The following is an 18302-nucleotide window of genomic DNA, read 5'->3' as shown; positions in this document are numbered from 1 at the left end:
GTGAAGGGCTTTGTAGCCTTCTTTAATCCATATCTGCCTTCAGTTATGCTTAATGATGCTTGTATGTTTTCCAATTTACCAAAAATATATAATTTCATACATGACTATTATACTTCTTCCAAATTTTTAATCTGTATTTCTTATTCTTTTAATAGTTGTGCGACAGAGAAGGGAAGCAGATGCTGCTTTGTTTTCAGAACTCTACAGAAAACTGGGTTCACAGGTAGTGTTATAAATGTCTAAAGAGTAAAGAAACTGAAAACACACATATGCACATTTCTGACTTCATAGAGTTCTTTTGGAGAGCCCTTGGGTCATTACCAATATTTTTACTGAGGGGGTGATTGGATGCTGGAACAGGTTTCCCAGGAAAGTTGTGGAGCCTCCATCCTTTGGAGACTGTCAAAACCTGACTGGGCACCCTGCTGTAGATGATTCTGCTTTGAGCAGAGTGGTTGGACTAGGAGATCCTTAGAGGTGCCTTCCAAGCTCAATCTTTTTGCAAATCTTTTGAAAGAGTTTACAAATTACTTTTTTATTCCTCTGAGGTATCTGCTATAAATGAGAAATTAATTTGGATTTAATTGTAAATCAAAAGATAGTAAAGGATACATTTTCAGTTTGAGCTTCGTTCTGAAGGAACTCTAAAAATAGAAGTGTTCATTTGATATGTAAAACTGATGATTTTTCTCATAATTTTACAGTAGTGCCTTGCAAGTGTATTGTTTATTAATCTAGGGTTCAAACAGTTCTCCTGCTTCTTACTTTAAGTACTCCAAGTCTTTAATGTTGAAGGTTAAAGAAATCAAAGAATACTGTAGGTTGATGTTCTGACAAAAGATGTTCATGTGTAGAAAACCCACAATGCAGGAAGATAAATCAGGTGAAAGGGGGAAAAGGTTGCAAGGGTAGAAACTTAGCTGAGGTAGGTGAAAAATGACTGCTGCTAATCTGTTCTGGATTCTCCATAAAAATGAGTACAGCGTATGGTAGGCAATAATAAAACAAGATTCCTAGTTGCTAATCTGTTCTGGATTCTCCATAAAATTATTTATCAAGGCAGGGTATGGTAGGCAATAATAAAACAAGATTCCTAGTTATCATTGGCACATACCTGATTTTTGACAACAAAAACTAGTTAGTGTAAAAGGGGATGTTTTCTGCATAACAAAATTTACCCTTACTTTGCCCATTGTGTTAAGGAGAAATGTTTTTCTCTCTTCTGTTTTTTATTCATTCATTTATGTATAGGTCATGTCTGAGTTTTACAAGGTTGTACTAAGGTTTTAAGACTACAAAACAGTGATTCTGTGGAGAGTGACTAGTGAGGGCTCCTCCCCTCATCTGTACTTAGTTTGTTAGAGCTTGGAGCTAGTTTTGGTATCACTGTTTCCATTTTCCTTGCCCTGTGGGACAGCCTTATCTGGGTTTGCATCAGTTTGGTTGTTCTTCCAAATGAATACAAGCTTACATCAGCTATCTCCTCATATTTTGCTGCCTGCTGTTTGAGGTTCTGTTACCATTTTGTCTTTTTTTTTTTCTGTGCTAGAATCTTGTATACATGAAATGGTATCCTCTGAATACTGCCTTCTTTAAAATTCACTCTGCCAATTATTACCCAGTGTGCTGTTAGTTTTATTGCTAATGGTGGGCAAGCATTTCTTTTCCTCATGAGCTTAAGGAAGGACACCAGAATGTTCAATGAATCAATGAGGCTTTTTGTTCCTCCAGCAATTCTCTTAAAGGCAGCAAGGACAAAGAAAAAAAAGCTTGTGTGAATCTGTTTTAACTTCATTTCATCCATTGCTCTGAGAGGAAAGGAGGTCAGTGCTTATTTCAGTGGCAGCTTGCCAGTGGCAACAAACCATGGTTCTTGAGGCACTTGGACTGTCCTTTTTTTGAATGTTGCTGCTCATTCTCCACCAGTTGTTAATGAGTTGCTGGATTAGTTATTTTCAACAGATGCAATACCTCTGCTTCTTGCTGAGATCAAAGCAGAAGTTAATAGACTTTTACTCTGTTATAGTATAGAATATCTCCATTGTAGAACTTTGGGGTATGCTTGGTTAGTGTGCTCTGTCCACCTACACACAAAATGCATAATTTGCAGAGAAAAGGGAAAAACAGAAAAAGATGAGGATGAGAATGTTTTAAAAAAAGTAAATAAAAAATTTCCAAGTGACCCTGAAAGTGCTTGTTACAAGACTGATAGAATTGAATTATATTGCTTCATAAGGGATGGAATCTGTGTTGAATCTGGGTATGGCTAAAGCTTCCTTTAGCCTCACCATGGCATAGTGTTCCACACCATAGCCTGGGCAGTGTTGTGAGGGAACTTCTATGAGTTTCTTTGACTTAGTCCACTACTTAATGCCCATTACAAGGTTCTGTGTCCCTGATCAATTCAGGTGCAAGCATTAGTGTCAGAGAATTATACAGTAGCAGATCTAGAAAGACAGCATATCTAAAATAAAACATTGTAGTATTTTCCTTGACTCTTCAAGGTTTTCTTTTTGTAGCTTGGGCCTTAATATTGTTCTGCCTGCTGCTGGTAAGCTTGCTGCTGAGACCTAAAGCTGCTGAGAGAGTTATTCTATATTATGTATGTATCTGTCTGTTTGCTAGAGACCACAGTGCATGTTCCTCCTGTTTCATGTTATCAATCTCTAACTGAAGCTGTGAAAATTTTGGTATCTCTTAAATGGCATTTAAAGTAATAGAATTGAAGCCCCCTTGTTGTAAAGGAGAGGGAAAGGGAAAGTTAAGAAAAGACAGCTCTCTGCTTAACATTGCACCAAGAGTTTTCCTTCACCTTTGGGTCAGAGTAGCATCTGCATCTGAGATGTTTTTAATTGTGAGAGTGTGTGGGAATGCTGGTAATAGTTAACTCTGCATAGACCTCTTTCTTAGTAGCTGTGAATTGAAAATTGAGTGTACTTGCTGGTCTCAGGGCAGATGAGAATTCATTCTTGGAACACAGTCATAAAATGAGCAGTACAGAGGCCACACTGCCCATTTCCAGTTTACTCCAGAACGTGGCTCTGAGTTGGTCTTATTCATGTGGAAAACAGATTTATATTTGTACATGTTTGTGGGCTGGATAATTTTTTAAAAATGCATTATCAAGAGTTAAACCAAACTCATTCCTGTTTGTTTTCATCTTTTTTTCTTAAAGGGCATTTTGAAAAACAAATGGTCAATACTCTACCTCCTGCTTAGCCTTAGTGAGGATCCACGTAAGCAGTCTAACAAGGTATGTGAGGAGACCTTTGTTGCTTCTGAGAAACACTAAATCTGTGTCACTTGTTTTAGATGTCAGGAATCATTATCCAGACTTACCCAACACCTCAAGTTGTGTGGGTGTGAGGCTGAAAGGAAGAACACATTTGATACAGCTATCTGTAGTTCTTTTGGGTGTAATTTTTCTATACTAAATAAATGTAAAAATACAAGCTGTAGCTGAAGTTGTGACTTTATTAGCTGGGTGGTGGTGGGGAGGGGTTTGCTGTGTTTGGTGCTGTAGTGACAGCACTTCCTGACAGTGCTAATCAGTTTGAAATGGAGTAGGGGGAGCAAAATTCCTCCTTTCATTTCAGCTCTGCTAGTACCAAAGTGCTTTTTGCAGCTATTGATGGTGATAGTTGGCAGGCAAAGAAAAAAGCTGAATTTCTAGAAGTACTTCCCTTGGTGTAAGGGACTTGTTTTATACTTACTATAATTGTAACTAATTTTTTTGTGTGTGTAAACATGGTCTTCAGTCACTTGTTTATATTCTTGACTATTTTACTCCTCTTTCACTAAAGACATGACCCAACACAACTCAAACTTCCTCCTCCCTTTTCAACTCCTTTCCCTTTCAGGTTTCAAGTTATGCCACACTCTTTGCTCAGGCCTTGCCACGGGATGCTCACTCCACCCCTTACTACTATGCCAGGCCTCAGAGCCTCCCCTTGAACTACCAGGAGCGCAGTGCTCAGTCTGCCCAGAGCTCTGCCAGCATGGGGAGCAGTGGGATCAGCAGCATCAGCCTCTATGCCCTGAATGGCCCAACGCCAACTCCACAGTCACTCCTGCCAGGGTAAACTGATGATCTGCTTTTTTTCCTTCTTCTTTTTCTTCCCCACACCCTCCTTGTTTGTATGCCATGGGAAATTCCACTGTAGGTGTGTAGACACTGAGCTCCTTAGCTGAACAGCTCTGAGTATCAGGTGCTGTCATATGACCCTATGAAGCCAAAAATGGCTGGCCAAGTGTATCCCTTCTTAAACTTAATCTGGTATTTTATTGGATCCATTCCTTTGGTTTCTAGTGTCAAGTCCTTTTGCAAACTTCTCAGTTATCTGCAATCCTTTCAAATGGTGAGGGGAAAAAGCTTTCTGTTGCAGTTAGGTGAGGTGTGTGTTAGGGGGCAGGGGGAGTGTTGTAGAACACTGAAATGGGTTGCCCAGAGGACTTGAAAATACTCAAAACATGACTGGACAATGCACCAGGTAACCTCTAGTTGACTCTGCTTTGAGCAGGAGGGTTAAAGGAGGTGATCTCCAGAGACCCCTTCCAACTTCAAGCATTATATATTCCTAATACAGACTAGAGAACTATGTCAGTGAGGTTGTTTTGTCTATCTGCTTGCTTCAAAACATCAGTAGAACCTCCCTTACTCATGACATAGTCTTGCTCTGAGCTGTTCAGGCTGTTCCACTTCACAGCAGTTTCATTGCTCTCTCTTTAGTCCTGTAGTCTGTGAGCTGGGCAACCCAAATTAGATCTTTCTGTGAGCTGCTTTCCTCCTGAACCCCTCTTTACCAGTTTCCCTTCCTTTCTAGAGCATGTTGTTCTTGAAGGGTATCAGCCTAAATACTCTACTCGAGGCATTACAAGTGCTAAGCACAACAGACCTGCTCTGTTTTGCCAGCCATGAGGAAGGGTGTTCCTCAACATTTTTTCACAAGAATATTTATGTTGCAGCCTTGTTCCATCTGTGCCTTCAACTTCTTCCACAGCTTTATGGAATTAGCTTATTTTTTTAAGAAAATGTGTGTATTTGCAATGTTTACTTGGGGGGGGGAGAAAGGTCAGCAGCAAAGATGCCTTACAAATATTTTCAGCTTTATTTTTCATCATCATGGTACAGAAATAATCAGAAAGTGAACTTCTAGTCTTAATGTTTTTCATGTTTAAGACTGTTTTTATGAGAAGAATTGGTAAGTTTGAGAGGGAGGGAAATTGGGGCTTGTCTAGATGCTCCCTCCTGGATGATACATTCAGCATTGGATACAAGTTACCCCAAACAGTAGAGTAGCAGGAAAGGGAACTTCCTTTCTCTAGTTTCCTTTAGTTCTTTGGAATGTAACTACAGCTTCAAGTAACAACAAAACTGAAATATATGTTATTTATTGTGACTTGTTTATTATGGTTGACTTCACTTTTAATCTATTTCAGTAGATCTACACAGTTCAGTGTGAACAAAATCAATCTTTGATGTGAAATCTACAGTTTGGGTTTATTTTAAAAAACAGATTTTGAAAAATTTTTAGGTTTGTAGGAAGCAATAAATTGCTTGCATGCTCTGCACCCTTTTAAAGTTTCTTTTCTTAAGAAAACTCAAACCAACCAACCGAATAAATAAATCCCAGCCAAATAAATAAAACTCAACCAAATAAATATAAACCCACCCAAACAAAACAGCTGCAAAAAATACAAACTCAGGCTTGGGGGGTTTTTAAACATCTTCATACCCCAAAAGAGGTGAGGGGTACAGAATCAGAAGGTTTTGAAGCTGTTTCTCCTTGTCCTTTCAGACAATCCTACCAGGCTGCGGGCGTCGGCGATTGCCTCCGGCAGCAGCTGGGCTCACGGCTCGCCTGGACTCTCACTGCAAACCAGCCTTCTTTACAAAGCACTACCTCAAAAGGCTTTTCCAATGCTGTGTCCCGGGGCGTGCCGAGGTCAAGGAGAGAAGGGGATACAAGTGGTGAGCAAAGATGGATTGGAAAAAGATATCCCTTTCCAATTGTTATCTATATTCTCTGTGATTTATTAATTCCTTTGAAACAGCTTCGTCACGTCTTGAATTTTTTGAGGAGTGTTTTGGTGGAATGTAGTCAATAGAAGGACAGAAGCAAATATGCCAGACTAGTGTATTGGCTCACAGTCTCTTTGGCTGGTTGTTTTATTTTTGCAGTGATTGATAATATATTCTGGACTTCTTAAAAGACTGACTTCATTGCAGTGTTTGTCAGAATCGAGTGATCGTGGTTTGAGAGTCATCATCACTCGTGATCAAAAGGTGATGCTGCTTTTAGGAAGCTGGAGAGAGAGCTCAAGGAATAGAACTTGTTGAAATACTCATCCATTTGGCACTCTGGCTTTTAAAACTTGGAAATGTGCACTGGAATATAGAGCTCTTAAAACTGTTTTTCTTTAAATTGGCACACTCTTTACAGTGGTTGATTTTGAGCAATTGGCATAAAATATTGTCAATAAATGGGGAAAAAAAAAGATAATATTACTAATTTATTTCCTTGAATAAGTGGCTGTAAACTTCAAACTGTTGCCTAGAAGATCTATTTGGAATTTACACAAGTGCAACTAAGAAGAAATTGTTTAACAGATGGTCTTTGTGGCAGTTGTGTAAGTTTAAACCCACTCTACTTTTACTGTGAAAGTGGGAGACTTTCTGAATAAGAGAGCTAATGGCAGATATTATTATCATCATCCAGTGCCTGCTATTCTGGCAAGGAAAGATAAAAAATGTGGGTTTTTTATATTTCCTTGGTTTTTTTAATAACCCCTGTATAAAGAAGTGGAGATAGTTAGGAGCTAAAATGTACATCTGGCAAGGAAAGATAAAAAATGTGGGATTTTTATATTTCCTTGGGTTTTTTAATAACTCCAGTATAAAGAAGTGGGTATAATTAGGAGCTAAAATGTACTCTCTCTGCCAGCCCCTGCATCTGAGTAACAGCACACAAAGCAACAGCTTATAGACCAGAGTGAAACTGGGATATGTGATGGTATTTATTAATATTATTAATTATATTATGTAAATATATATTATTGTTATAGATAGATGTAATATATATAGGAAAAAAATAAAATGTAGCACTGTCTGTTAATTTTTCTTGTACTAATTGCCATAAAGAGCAGTGCAAACCTGTTGTGTTCAGCCAGCCAGCAGCTGTGACTCTTGATTCTCAGGTGAGATGGCTGAAGGCCTCAGTTGTCTTAAACAGTCACTTGTTGATGTAGGAATTGAAGTAGGACTGCATTCAAAATATAAAAGGCTATTGTAAAGAAGATATATTTTTGTGAATTATGAAATTCTTCTTGTTAAAAGGCTGAGGTTTTCCTACAGTTTGTTGCTGTTAACTGGTGTTTCCTTATTGCTACACCAGCAAAGACAGCTTAATCAGGAGCCTTGCATGGTTAATACAATATATCTGTTGTATTATTTACCACTTCAAGAAACATGCACTTAAATCTTTTACCATTTCACTAAATGTTCCTAAAAGAGACTAGCTACTCTTGTGCACACTGACTATTAGGAGGGGAGACTGAGTTTTAAACAGCATCTTGAGGTGACAGCTGCTTTGGCCAAAATAAGAATAGAATTTGGGGTTTTGTTGTTTTTATTCTGGGAAAGTGGCTTGTTGGAGAGGCAGACTGATGAGTTTAAGAATGCTTTGAAATTTGGGAGAAGTGTGTTGCAGTGATGCCATTTCTGGATAGTTGTTGTTGAAATTGTTTTGGCTTTGGTATCTTAAATTGTTGCAAGAGCAGATGATGCTCCCAGAAGAGGTGGGTGTAGCTGCAGTGGCCTGCACAGCACTTTTTCAATCTTCAGTTTTATTTAAATCAATAAATAGCCAAAATCTCAAACAATCTACCATCGAACTAGCGATAGGAGCCAGAAGCAAACTTTGTGCTGCAATAGCAAAATCTTTAATCCAAGTTATATCTGTCTTCAGAAACAATATTTACACATCTGTGTGCCAGCTCTATAGCTCCTCTGCAGCTGGCAATCTGGTTTGGATCAATCATTTCACTGAGCAGTGGCACGTGTGACTGCAAGCCAATATTCAACAAGCAGCTCTTGCTTCTGGGTTAACTCCTTTGTTTTCCTGAATGTAGAAGAGATTATTCCAAGTCCCCTTTAACAACTGCAACTGTTTGATCAAAGACAGCTAAATTTTCTATGCTGCTTGACTGAGGACTTGCACTGGTGATTGTCTTGGCAGAGATAACACGTGTGAGGACTGTCTGAAGTGTTGGTAAAAATATAACAAGCCCTGTGTCATACAAGGTGACCTGCTCTGAGAGGATCCCAAGTATCTGTAGTGACAGGTAGAGGGAATTCTTGGCCTTCCTGAGAGGTTAAGAGGACTTAAAACATGTATTTATAACCTGTAAATAAAGGCTTTCTCTCTTTTTTTTTTTTTGCTAGATGTCTAAATAGCTTTTTGAATTTGTAATCAAAACTAATTGTCCCAACAAATCTAAATGCTGTTTGTTTGGTTTTTTTTCTTTCTAGGGTCTGTGGAAATAACTGAAGCAAACCTTGTAAGAGATGTTCTGTATGTCTTCCAGGGAATAGATGGCAAAAACATCAAAATGTGCAACTCTGAAAATTGCTATAAAGTGGAGGGAAAGGTACTGGGTGGTGACTTGTATTTCATGTGTGAGCAGAGAGGGGTATAGGGGAAAACAGCCATGAAAAATGTTAGAGTTAAAATGTTCTCACAAGTCTTGACTCACTCCCCCAGCATTTTTTTTCTTAAGTACAACAGAATAGTTTCAACAATACTAAACTGGGTAAATTAGGTCCCAGAAAGAAAGTGCAGCATTTCACAAGATGTGAATATACTCCCAGCTATTAAACCAGTACAAAGATGTATGTTATGGCTTAATTCAGCATTTTTGTCATCTTTTCCCCTCCCTAGTGTACAGCTTTGGGAGCTGTTGAGAGGGTGAGATTAGATCAGCTGAGCAATAACCAAAAAAATGGCACTAGTTGCTTTAACATCTCCTCAGTAAATTCACTATTTGGGCAGTACTGCATCACAGTCCAATCTCAGCTCACTAATTGACTTTTCATGTTCTTGGTCAAATGAAAAGACAGCTACTTCCATTTTTCACTTGTAATAAGAACTTTGTGCTATGACAACATGACATTAATGTCATTTTGGACATATGTCAAATGGACATAAATGTCCTAAAATGGTGGAGAATTAATTTTGGGCCATTTCATGACTTGTCTTGCTGCTGACAATAGCTGAACTAATTTCCCTTTCACTTTTTGCCATTATTATGGAGGAGAAATGTATAATTTTTCCCCCATTACTTTCTGATTACATTTAGGGCTGCTTAGTGGAGGGAAAAATGGAAAGTTTAAATCTTGTTAAATCAGTTAAATATTGTGAACAAACAGATTCTTAAGGATGACATCTTCTCTACCTGTAGATGCTGCAAGGTTTATAATTTATCAACACCTGCACTGAGTTAATTATGTTCCATATATAAGTTAGATTATATATAGCAAAGGAAAGGGAGCATAATAGATATTTCTAGAGGAATGTGGAGAAAACTTGATGATTGCAAAATGGGCACTGTGGGTTTCATTAGTTTTCTGTGTAGCTTTCACATCAAATAGGCTAGTTGGAGGTGAAAAACTGTTTTAGTTTGAATTCCTAATTCTGTTAATAGTTTGAGTATTCAGATGGTTTGTAATCAATAATGCTTTTTCCTGAGAACTCTGCCTTTGGTTATTTTTATGAAGTCAATTCAATTGTCTTCCATCCTTCCTTGTTGCCACTTATACTGAGCTACTGAACCCAGCTACTGAACCAAAGATGCAATTTTTTGACTGACTAGAGCTGCAGCTGGAACTTTGATGATCAAGGAGGACCAAGCTCATACCTCCTTTAGCTGTGTTGACTGGATTTTAGGCAAAATAGTAGTCAAAGCATGGAGGTTTCCCTCAGCTGCACAAAGAAAACATCCTTGTCTGTGTTTTTCCAGAAAGAAACACACTTCCCAAGCTGTTGTGGCTGCCTAAGTGTTTTCTAATGTCAGTGTTAATATTAGGTCTGTTGGTGACATTCAGCACTAGATACAAATGTAATAACACTAAGCCAATTTTGCTGGTTCCTCATTTGATTCCAGAGGATGTGTATTGTGCTTAATGCCTGCCAAGTGCTCTGCAGTTGCAGAATTTGAAATAATTCTTATATAATCTCTTTGGGTTTAGCTGCAGGCAGAGTTTCTGTGTCCAGTTATGCTTGTTTGAGCTAAAATTTATCCTACAGAAGTTGTTCAAGAAGTTAAAGCTGTGCCTCTACAGCTAAACAGGAGGGCCAGGGACTTAATTTCTTCTCTTGCCACCAAATACTAGCCCAGGCTTCTGTGGCCAACACACTGTAGCAGATTATCCTGCAGAATGCCTGTACTGCTAACTAAAAGGCTCAATGAATGAGCTTAATTTTTAGTTTTCTGGCAATCTGTTTAGCTTGCAGTGTACTTCCTTGCTTGGATTTAGACTATCCCAACTAGCTCTTCAAGTTAAAATTGTCTCTTTTGCTGTGGGCAAAAGTCAATCTCTGCCTCTTGGCCTAATGGATCAGTCACATTGTTGTTTGGGTATTTTTTATCCAATAAAATTCTAAAAACTTGATGATGGTGTTCTTGGGTAATGTGGCAAAGTATAATAGAGGTGAACCTCAAGTTAGGAACAAGAGCAACAGTGTCATGTGTTGGTGATTTAAAGGAGGAAAATGTGCTGATTCAGATGAAAACAGGAGTAATTAAATAGTGTGCTGGGACTGAGGTAGGCTTGCAAGGTGAAGGGAGATACCTGGTATAGGAAAAGCAGAAACAGCCTAGAAGAGCTCAGAGGGGGACATGATGAAATAGTTCATAGAAGGTTTTACTGGTAGATCTGACTTTAAACTTGGAATTTGAATTCTGTAAGTTTTGATTCCTGATATGTAGGTCTTGGATCATTTGTCTTCCATTAAAGGTTTGTTTTGCATGTAACTAATTATTTTCTCTAGGTTTCTTTATTAGTTTCTGTTGTCTCCTCTTCTAGAGCTCAATATCAGGATAACATGAATTGTGATTCTACAGCATAAGATTTCAGATTTCTTCCTCTTTTCTGAAGAATTTTCTTACTGCCATGATTGCCTAATGTAAAAAGAATACTATTCTATTAAGATTTCCAAAAGGGAAAGTCACAAAGTTGCCAGTAGTTTGTTGATGCACAATGTTTAGGTGTAAATTTAATACTAATTACATGGTTGTCTGCTTTTTTTGGCACTGTAGGGTGTAAAATAGTTTCCTGAACTTCCTTGTTTTTTGAGAGAGGGGCTTTTGTGAAGAAACAGGTATTGGTAAATTTAACTTAATTGAAATTGTTTCTGTTAACTTTGAAGATTTCCAAAAGGGAAGGTCACAAAGTTGCCAGTAGTTTGTTGATGCACAATGTTTAGGTGTAAATTTAATACTAATTACATGGTTGTCTGCTTTTTTTGGCACTGTAGGGTGTAAAATAGTTTCCTGAACTTCCTTGTTTTTTGAGAGAGGGGCTTTTGTGAAGAAACAGGTATTGACATGGTAAATTTGACTTAATTGAAATTGTTTCTCTTAACTTTGTAGGTGAGCTTGTCCAAATCTCTCAGAGATACTACAAGTAGACTTGCAGAGTTGGGATGGCTACATAATAAAATAAGAAAATACACAGACCAGAGGAGTTTGGATCGTGCATTTGGACTTGTGGGGCAGGTAGGTCACCTAAAAAAAATTGATTTTCCTACAGTATTTTGGTTTTGTTTCCTTTAGAATCTATGGAGTAAATGTGGAACTAGAATGATGCAGAAGTTTGTCACTTGAATCATTCATCCTTTGATTTTCTGCTTTTATGGAGTGCTGCTTTTGGTATGGGTCATAATCTGAAGGCAAGGGAAAGGCATTTGCTCTTGCTGGTCTTAAGAAGGGGTTGCCCCTCTCATTTGTAGCTGGAATGTCTCATGCATAGATTACTTTTTTTAATCTTTTTTAAAAATTCACATTTTTTTTAAGTACTCACACGTTTATGAACAAAAACATTGCCCAAATGGGATGGTGGCACCCCTGGGCTGATGAATCACCAATTCAGTTGTCAGTGACCTATGCAGGAGACACTCTTGTCAGCTAATGTTGATGCTCATGTGTTAATACTGCAGTAACTTACATAAAATGCAAATCCCCTATTATCTTCTGCCCTTTCTTTTGAATACAGCATCCAAAGAATATTAATTTTTGTTTTTATAGGTTTCATCAGCATGATTTGTAGTCTACAGTAACTTCACAGCTGCTGTAATAACCAAAACCACATTCACTGCTAAGGCATTCTCGTTTCCTCTCACTTGCTCCCTCTCTAAAACTGGATATTATCCCTTCTGAGTGGACAGAAATGTTATCCTTGCCTCTAGCCATAACATTCTACCTAATCTGCCAAGAAATTGAAGTGCTTCTCCCTTCAATCTAAATTTTCTTAAGAGGTCAGTAGAGACACTGTAGTGCTTCCTACTTTTCTAATGTTTTATTCTGTTCCATTCTGTTCTTATTCTAAGTAACCCTTTCAGTTACCTATAAATCATTATCTTTCTACTGATCCAGTCCATGTTTTATATGGTAGAGCTACTGTATATGCATTTTCTCCAGACTCTCCCCCTTAGATTTGGGTGAATTTTCTTATTCTTTATCTAACAGCTTCCTGCTTATGCTTATTTTTACTGTCTCTGGCTTTAATCTTCAAATTTACAGGAAGGGGAGAACTTTGAATTCTTCACTGAAATAAAATGTGCAGTGTCTTAGCTACCACAGGCAGGTTTCAGATCCTGTGCAGAAGGCTGTGCAGTTAGCTACCCAAGTCTGCATAGCTCCAGTGCTGTTCATTTTGCTTGAGGCAAGCAGTTATGTGTATTTCTAGGACATAAGTGTACAAAGAAAAACACACATTCCACTCCTGCTGTCAGTATCTGGGTAAAATGAGTGTATACCATTGCTTTTCATGGCTTTTGGAGCTGTCCATTTCAGGTGCTGCACACTGCCTTAAGAATTTAGCACAATATTGTGCATTCTAAAGCATCTTTTGCTTTTAAGACAAGAATTTTGGTGTAAACCCCTCTTTAAACCACATGGAGGAAAAGATGTCTGTCACCTCTTTTGTTATGGTTCTGGTGACTTTTTACCATGCAAAATATCAGGTATTGACTGTTACAAGGAGTGGAGACACTACAACACACTACACCTTAACAGTCTGTTCTTCTACTGCTTAGTATCTAAGCTCTACTCTGTCCTCAGAAAGCCAAAATAACTGACAATGAAATATAACATAACATGCATTATGTTTTGTCATTTTTGCCCATTTAGATCCAGTTGAGGGAGTGGGCATTTTAATTTTTTTCTCTTAAACAAGCATTCTGTTTCCTTCCTGAATTCTCTTTTGCCATAGGCCAAATCAGAATTCTAGGATAATGTCCAGTTTTCCCTAACAGTTTGGGAAACAGAAAAAAAAGTCTGTGGTTTGTGATGCAGGAACTGGCACTGGATGGAAATTTTAATTTCTGAAGCTTCTATGAAAAATTGGTGGCCAATTAGATCCAAAATCCTTTTGGCTTCTAAAGTCAGTGATGACTCTCTTCTTACTTCTTGAGTAGATGTATAGTACCTTTGGATGTTTTCTTGGAGGCTCTTCTCTGCCCTCTGTCTTGACAAGTGCTACTTTAATAGGTTCAAAATTGTACTGGAGAAGCAAGTGAGAAGAAATTAAAAGTGGAGTTACTTATAAGGGGATTTCTTTTTGCCCTTCAGCATCCTCTGGAATAAAATCCATTTCAAATTTCTTTCCAATTCATAATGTTGAGTTGAAGGAACCTTCTTATGAAGTATACAATGGCAAGATTAATGATTTCTTCTTTTCTAGGCTTCTTAGCCTCTTAGGAGGAAAGAAGATTTATTTTCTCAAGATTGTGCTTGTAGTAATGATTTCTCCCTCATACATGCTCTAATGGATGAATATTTTACTTTAACCTCTTACGTTCTTTTTCTGAGGTTTTTCTCTTATTTTTTCCAAGCTACTTTGACTGTGATGATTTTAAAAAGGGGTTGAGGGGAAAGTCTTGCAGAATTTCCTATTTAAAAAAAAAAAAAGTCCTTTAAAACAGGTACCAAAATTATTAGCTGAGAATGGGTTATGAAATCAGCTATGAAGGTTAAGAACATTACAAAACCCCAGGACCCCAAACTGTGGTAGACTACCCATTACTCAACATTTATTCTTTCAGGAGTTGTCTTTTAAATCTACCATTATTTCCTTTTAAACAACCCAAAATAGTGCTTAGAATTGTTTTACAAAGAAAAAAAAAGTTTACTTCTGCACGTTTTAAAAATTTCTTAGGATATACTTAGTGTTATTTCTTCCATGTCAATCATATGACTGTCAATTGATAAAAGGCCAAAAATTTAGAGTACTTATCTCAACAACACTTAAAGGGAATATCCTTTTATAAGCACTGTGTTTTCTTGTTCATGTCATATTGTCTCTACTGTAAATATCAGGGTTGCCTCAATTCTGTGTTCTTCCTGAAATTGAAACTCTGACTTTACAACATACTGAATTTTACAGAAGTATTAAAGAAAATTTCCTCTGGGTCATGTTACCATTTGCACATCCCTGTGGTGGTAATTAATGTCTTCATTGAGGTGATTATCTATTTGGAGATTCATCTATTTTAGATCTCCTAAAATTTGTAGCTTGATTCCTTTTAGGAAGTGTCTTAACTACCTTCACAGTTTGATGATAGGATAAAAATTATTCTAGATTAAACCAGAAAGATTTTTTTCCTGATTCTTTTTTTCCTTTCTTTTTTTCTCCTCTTTGTCTTACAGAGTTTTTGTGCAGCCTTACATCAGGAACTTAAAGAATATTATCGACTTCTCTCTGTTTTACATTCTCAGGTGAGTTAAGTGGTTCTTACTTAAATTTCTTATTGTGCTTGACATTATCTGAATATCTCCTGAAAGGGTATACCTAGGAATCCTGTTAGGATGCACAGCAGCTCCTATTGACAGTGGGCACAGTTATCTAACTAGTACACTGCTTACTCTTTGGATTTATGTGCCAAGGAATGTTTTTCTCTTAGAAATTCACTGTTATTTCATGTATTACATAAGGAAGGAATATAATGTGTATATACATGCCTCTGTCCCTTTGGCATCCTTTCAATCAGTTTCTTCTTGCCCAATGTCTCTATCATTCAAATGCCAAACAGCATGACACATATTTGAAGGGAAAAGAATAAATTTGTATTTCAATCAGTGCATAGTTCAGCAGCTAGTAACAACACTGCCAACTTTTTGTTCTCTTTGGGAGAGTTTGTGCATTTTCCTTGTCCTTTCTGTTGTATTGAGAGAGTAAAATGTTTCAGTGTTTCATTATCTTCTGTTTTGTCTAGACCAACTTAGTGCTGCTAATGTTGCAGTTTGTGTATGTGCAACTAGATGCTAACTCTAAAATAAAAATTAGATATATTTTTTTCTTCTGCTCACTTTTTTTTTTTATATGGGACATACATTCAAGGAGTTGATTATTTGCAGTGGAGAATAACTTATTCTGGGAATTGATGTGAAGTTGTATTAAAATGCCATCTAAAATTCCAACTTCAAAAAAAGTCTATAGTTGAAGTCCTGCTGTAAATATTTTCAAAGCATTTATTCCTTTTGACTTGCCTGCAGTTTAACATCCTTGACTTTTGGAATGCCTCTCATACCTACTTTTCAATTCTTTTTCCCTGGCCATTCTGGAGTTACTCTTTGTAATGACTTTCTGCTCTGTCCAAAATATATTTGCTCTTTTGGTTTGCTGGAGCTTTGATTTACTCTAGATTGTAAAATTTCTTGACCATGAAAATATTTCATTTCTTTGAAATTCTGCCTTCCCTGCTCCACTAAACCTGTCAAAAGAAGAGATGAATCTGGTGAAGTGGAAAATGAAAGGACAGTTCTGGCATCACCTATTTTCAAACTGCATTTGCCTTTGTGCTGGGTTGACCCTGGTGAGCAGCCAGACACCCACCCACCCTCTCACTCACCCCTGTCTCTTGAGGAATGGAGAGAAAAATAGAAGAAAGGCAAAAAGACAAGTCAGTCAAGTTAGTGACAGTTTAATAGGGAAAGCAGAAGCTGTGGGTGCATGCAAAGGAGAGTAAGGAGTTCATTCACTGCATCCCATCAACAGTCAGATATCCAAGCAGACCCTCAGCACCCTGAACACTTGCTTGGGTAGACAAACTCCTGTCACACCAAATGCCACCCCCTCCTCCCTTCCCCCTTTGCTGGGAAATGGTTTCCAGGATTAATTGCTCTGCAGACATCCCAGGGGATGGGGTGAGTCTCACCAGTGTGTAGTTCTGCAGATTCCCCTTCCTGAAGAGAGGGGTAACAACTTGCTTTCTCCTGCTTGTCAGTGCTTCCTCTGATTGCCAGGACATTGCAAAGATAATTGTGGGTGGCCTTGCAGTGACACTGGCCACCCCCTCAGCACTCATGGGTGCATCCCATCAGGTCTCATACACTTGGGTATATCCAGTTTGTTTAATGTTCCCTATCCTGATCCTTCTCCACTTGGACTAAGTCTCCCTTGTTCCAGACTTCTCTGATCTCAGGTGACATCTGCTATTCCCAGTGGCAAATCTTGCCAAAAAACCCAAGGCATAGAAGGCATTGTTGTTTTTTTCTGTTCCTTGCCATATTCACCTGCAGTGTTAGAGTTCATGAGTGTTTTGAGCACATCAGTTAAATCCATTCTGGTGAGGAACAATCTGTAATGGAAAGCTCTGCTGCATGAGCAGAGTGGTGTTTCTGGGGAAACCCTTGACTGAAGGGGATCCCAGAGGCACATTATGCTTGGATTTTTGAGAAGCCCCCAAGCAAGATTCCTCCCCAAAGGCTGTGGATTAAAAAAAGGAGAGATTCTTTTGTGATGTGAAGGCTGGGAAGCACAAGGTCACACTGCAGGATGGAGTGGGGTCAGTAGTGTGCACCAGAGGTAGCTGCTGGCCCTGTTTTTAGTGGATGTTGCTGATCTGGAGGTGGTAAGGCAGAGTGAAATCTAGTCTGTGAATGAAAGCTGGCTAATATTGGTAGTCTGGGTGCTCTGTGTGTGGCAAGGAGCATCATGAGTTCAGGTGTAGTAAGTAGCAAGGAGAATCTCATCAAAGGTTCTGTACTGTCTGTAACTCTGTATTATGTCTTCAGAGCTTCCCTCAAGCATTTTTCTGCCTCTGAAAGAGTCATCCTGAGTGTACTTAGCACATACTATTTGATAAGCTCTTCCTGTCTTCCTTGCAGGCTGTTTTCATGTTGTCAGTCCATTTAAAAGCTTACTTCCATGGTGTAGATACAAGTGGATCATCCCTTCCATGAAGACAAAGGGCAGTTCTTGCTCATGTATCTCTTTATCATCACCAGCTTCCAGACAAAACAAAATCAAAATGGACCCAGGAGCTTTTTTCTGTATTCCTAGTTTGTCTTCTTGTCCTGCTTGTCCTTCCAACTTGAACTTCCAACTTGTGTTGGAAGATTCATGGTAGGGACATTGTGGCAGATTTTTCTTATTGTAGCTTTTAATGTTTTTATCAGTGGTAGCAATTCCTGAATTTCACTGCCTAGGTAACCTAAGTTCTCATGGCTTCTGGAGGAAGACATGGAACAGAATTTGTTCCATGTTGAACTAAAATCAAATTTTACCTCCTACACACTTCCTTTCATTTAGATGTTTTTCTGTACTCTTTCCTGAACATCTCTTTGGCCAATATCTGCTGTCTTTCATGATCACTGCTTTTTACCTCTGCTCAACTCTCCTTTTGTGACTGTCTGTCACTGTGAATTTACTAGTTTTTACTAGTTTTGTTCCTTGATATGTCTTTCTGTTTCTAATTTTATCAGTTGCAATTGGAAGATGATCAGGGTGTGAATTTGGGACTTGAGAGCAGCTTAACGCTTCGTCGTCTTCTCGTCTGGACATATGATCCTAAAATAAGGTTAAAGACCCTTGCAGCACTTGTTGATCACTGTCAAGGTCTGTGTAACACAAATTTGATATTTCTGGGGAAGTTATGTGGCTTTGAGTGGTTGTGAATCATGCCAGAAGTGGATATCAGTTTAAAGTTGTTAATCCAGAGGATTCTCTCTTAGTTTAAGCCAAAAAAAATCTCATGAATTGTAGTGCTGCTTTCATACACTTGGACTTTTTTGCCTTTTTTTTT

General features: G+C 38.2%; 1 protein-coding gene across 1 annotated transcript; it reads left to right on the top strand.

The window, feature by feature from the left end:
- Nucleotides 1–155: 155 nt before the first annotated feature.
- On the top strand, nucleotides 156–18115 carry LOC103775167 (gamma-tubulin complex component 3-like; the record flags this gene model as incomplete). Its single annotated transcript, XM_008942611.1, has 8 exons — nucleotides 156–223; nucleotides 3176–3253; nucleotides 3861–4078; nucleotides 5799–5971; nucleotides 8531–8649; nucleotides 11650–11775; nucleotides 14926–14994; nucleotides 17983–18115. Coding segments are annotated over 8 exons (984 nt in total), but the record flags the coding sequence as incomplete, so codon positions are not given.
- Nucleotides 18116–18302: the final 187 nt, after the last annotated feature.

The sequence above is a fragment of the Merops nubicus genome, unplaced genomic scaffold (assembly GCF_000691845.1).
Source record: "Merops nubicus isolate BGI_N331 unplaced genomic scaffold, ASM69184v1 scaffold14076, whole genome shotgun sequence".
Lineage (NCBI taxonomy): Eukaryota > Metazoa > Chordata > Aves > Coraciiformes > Meropidae > Merops > Merops nubicus.
This window is presented reverse-complemented; position numbering and strand designations above follow the sequence as displayed.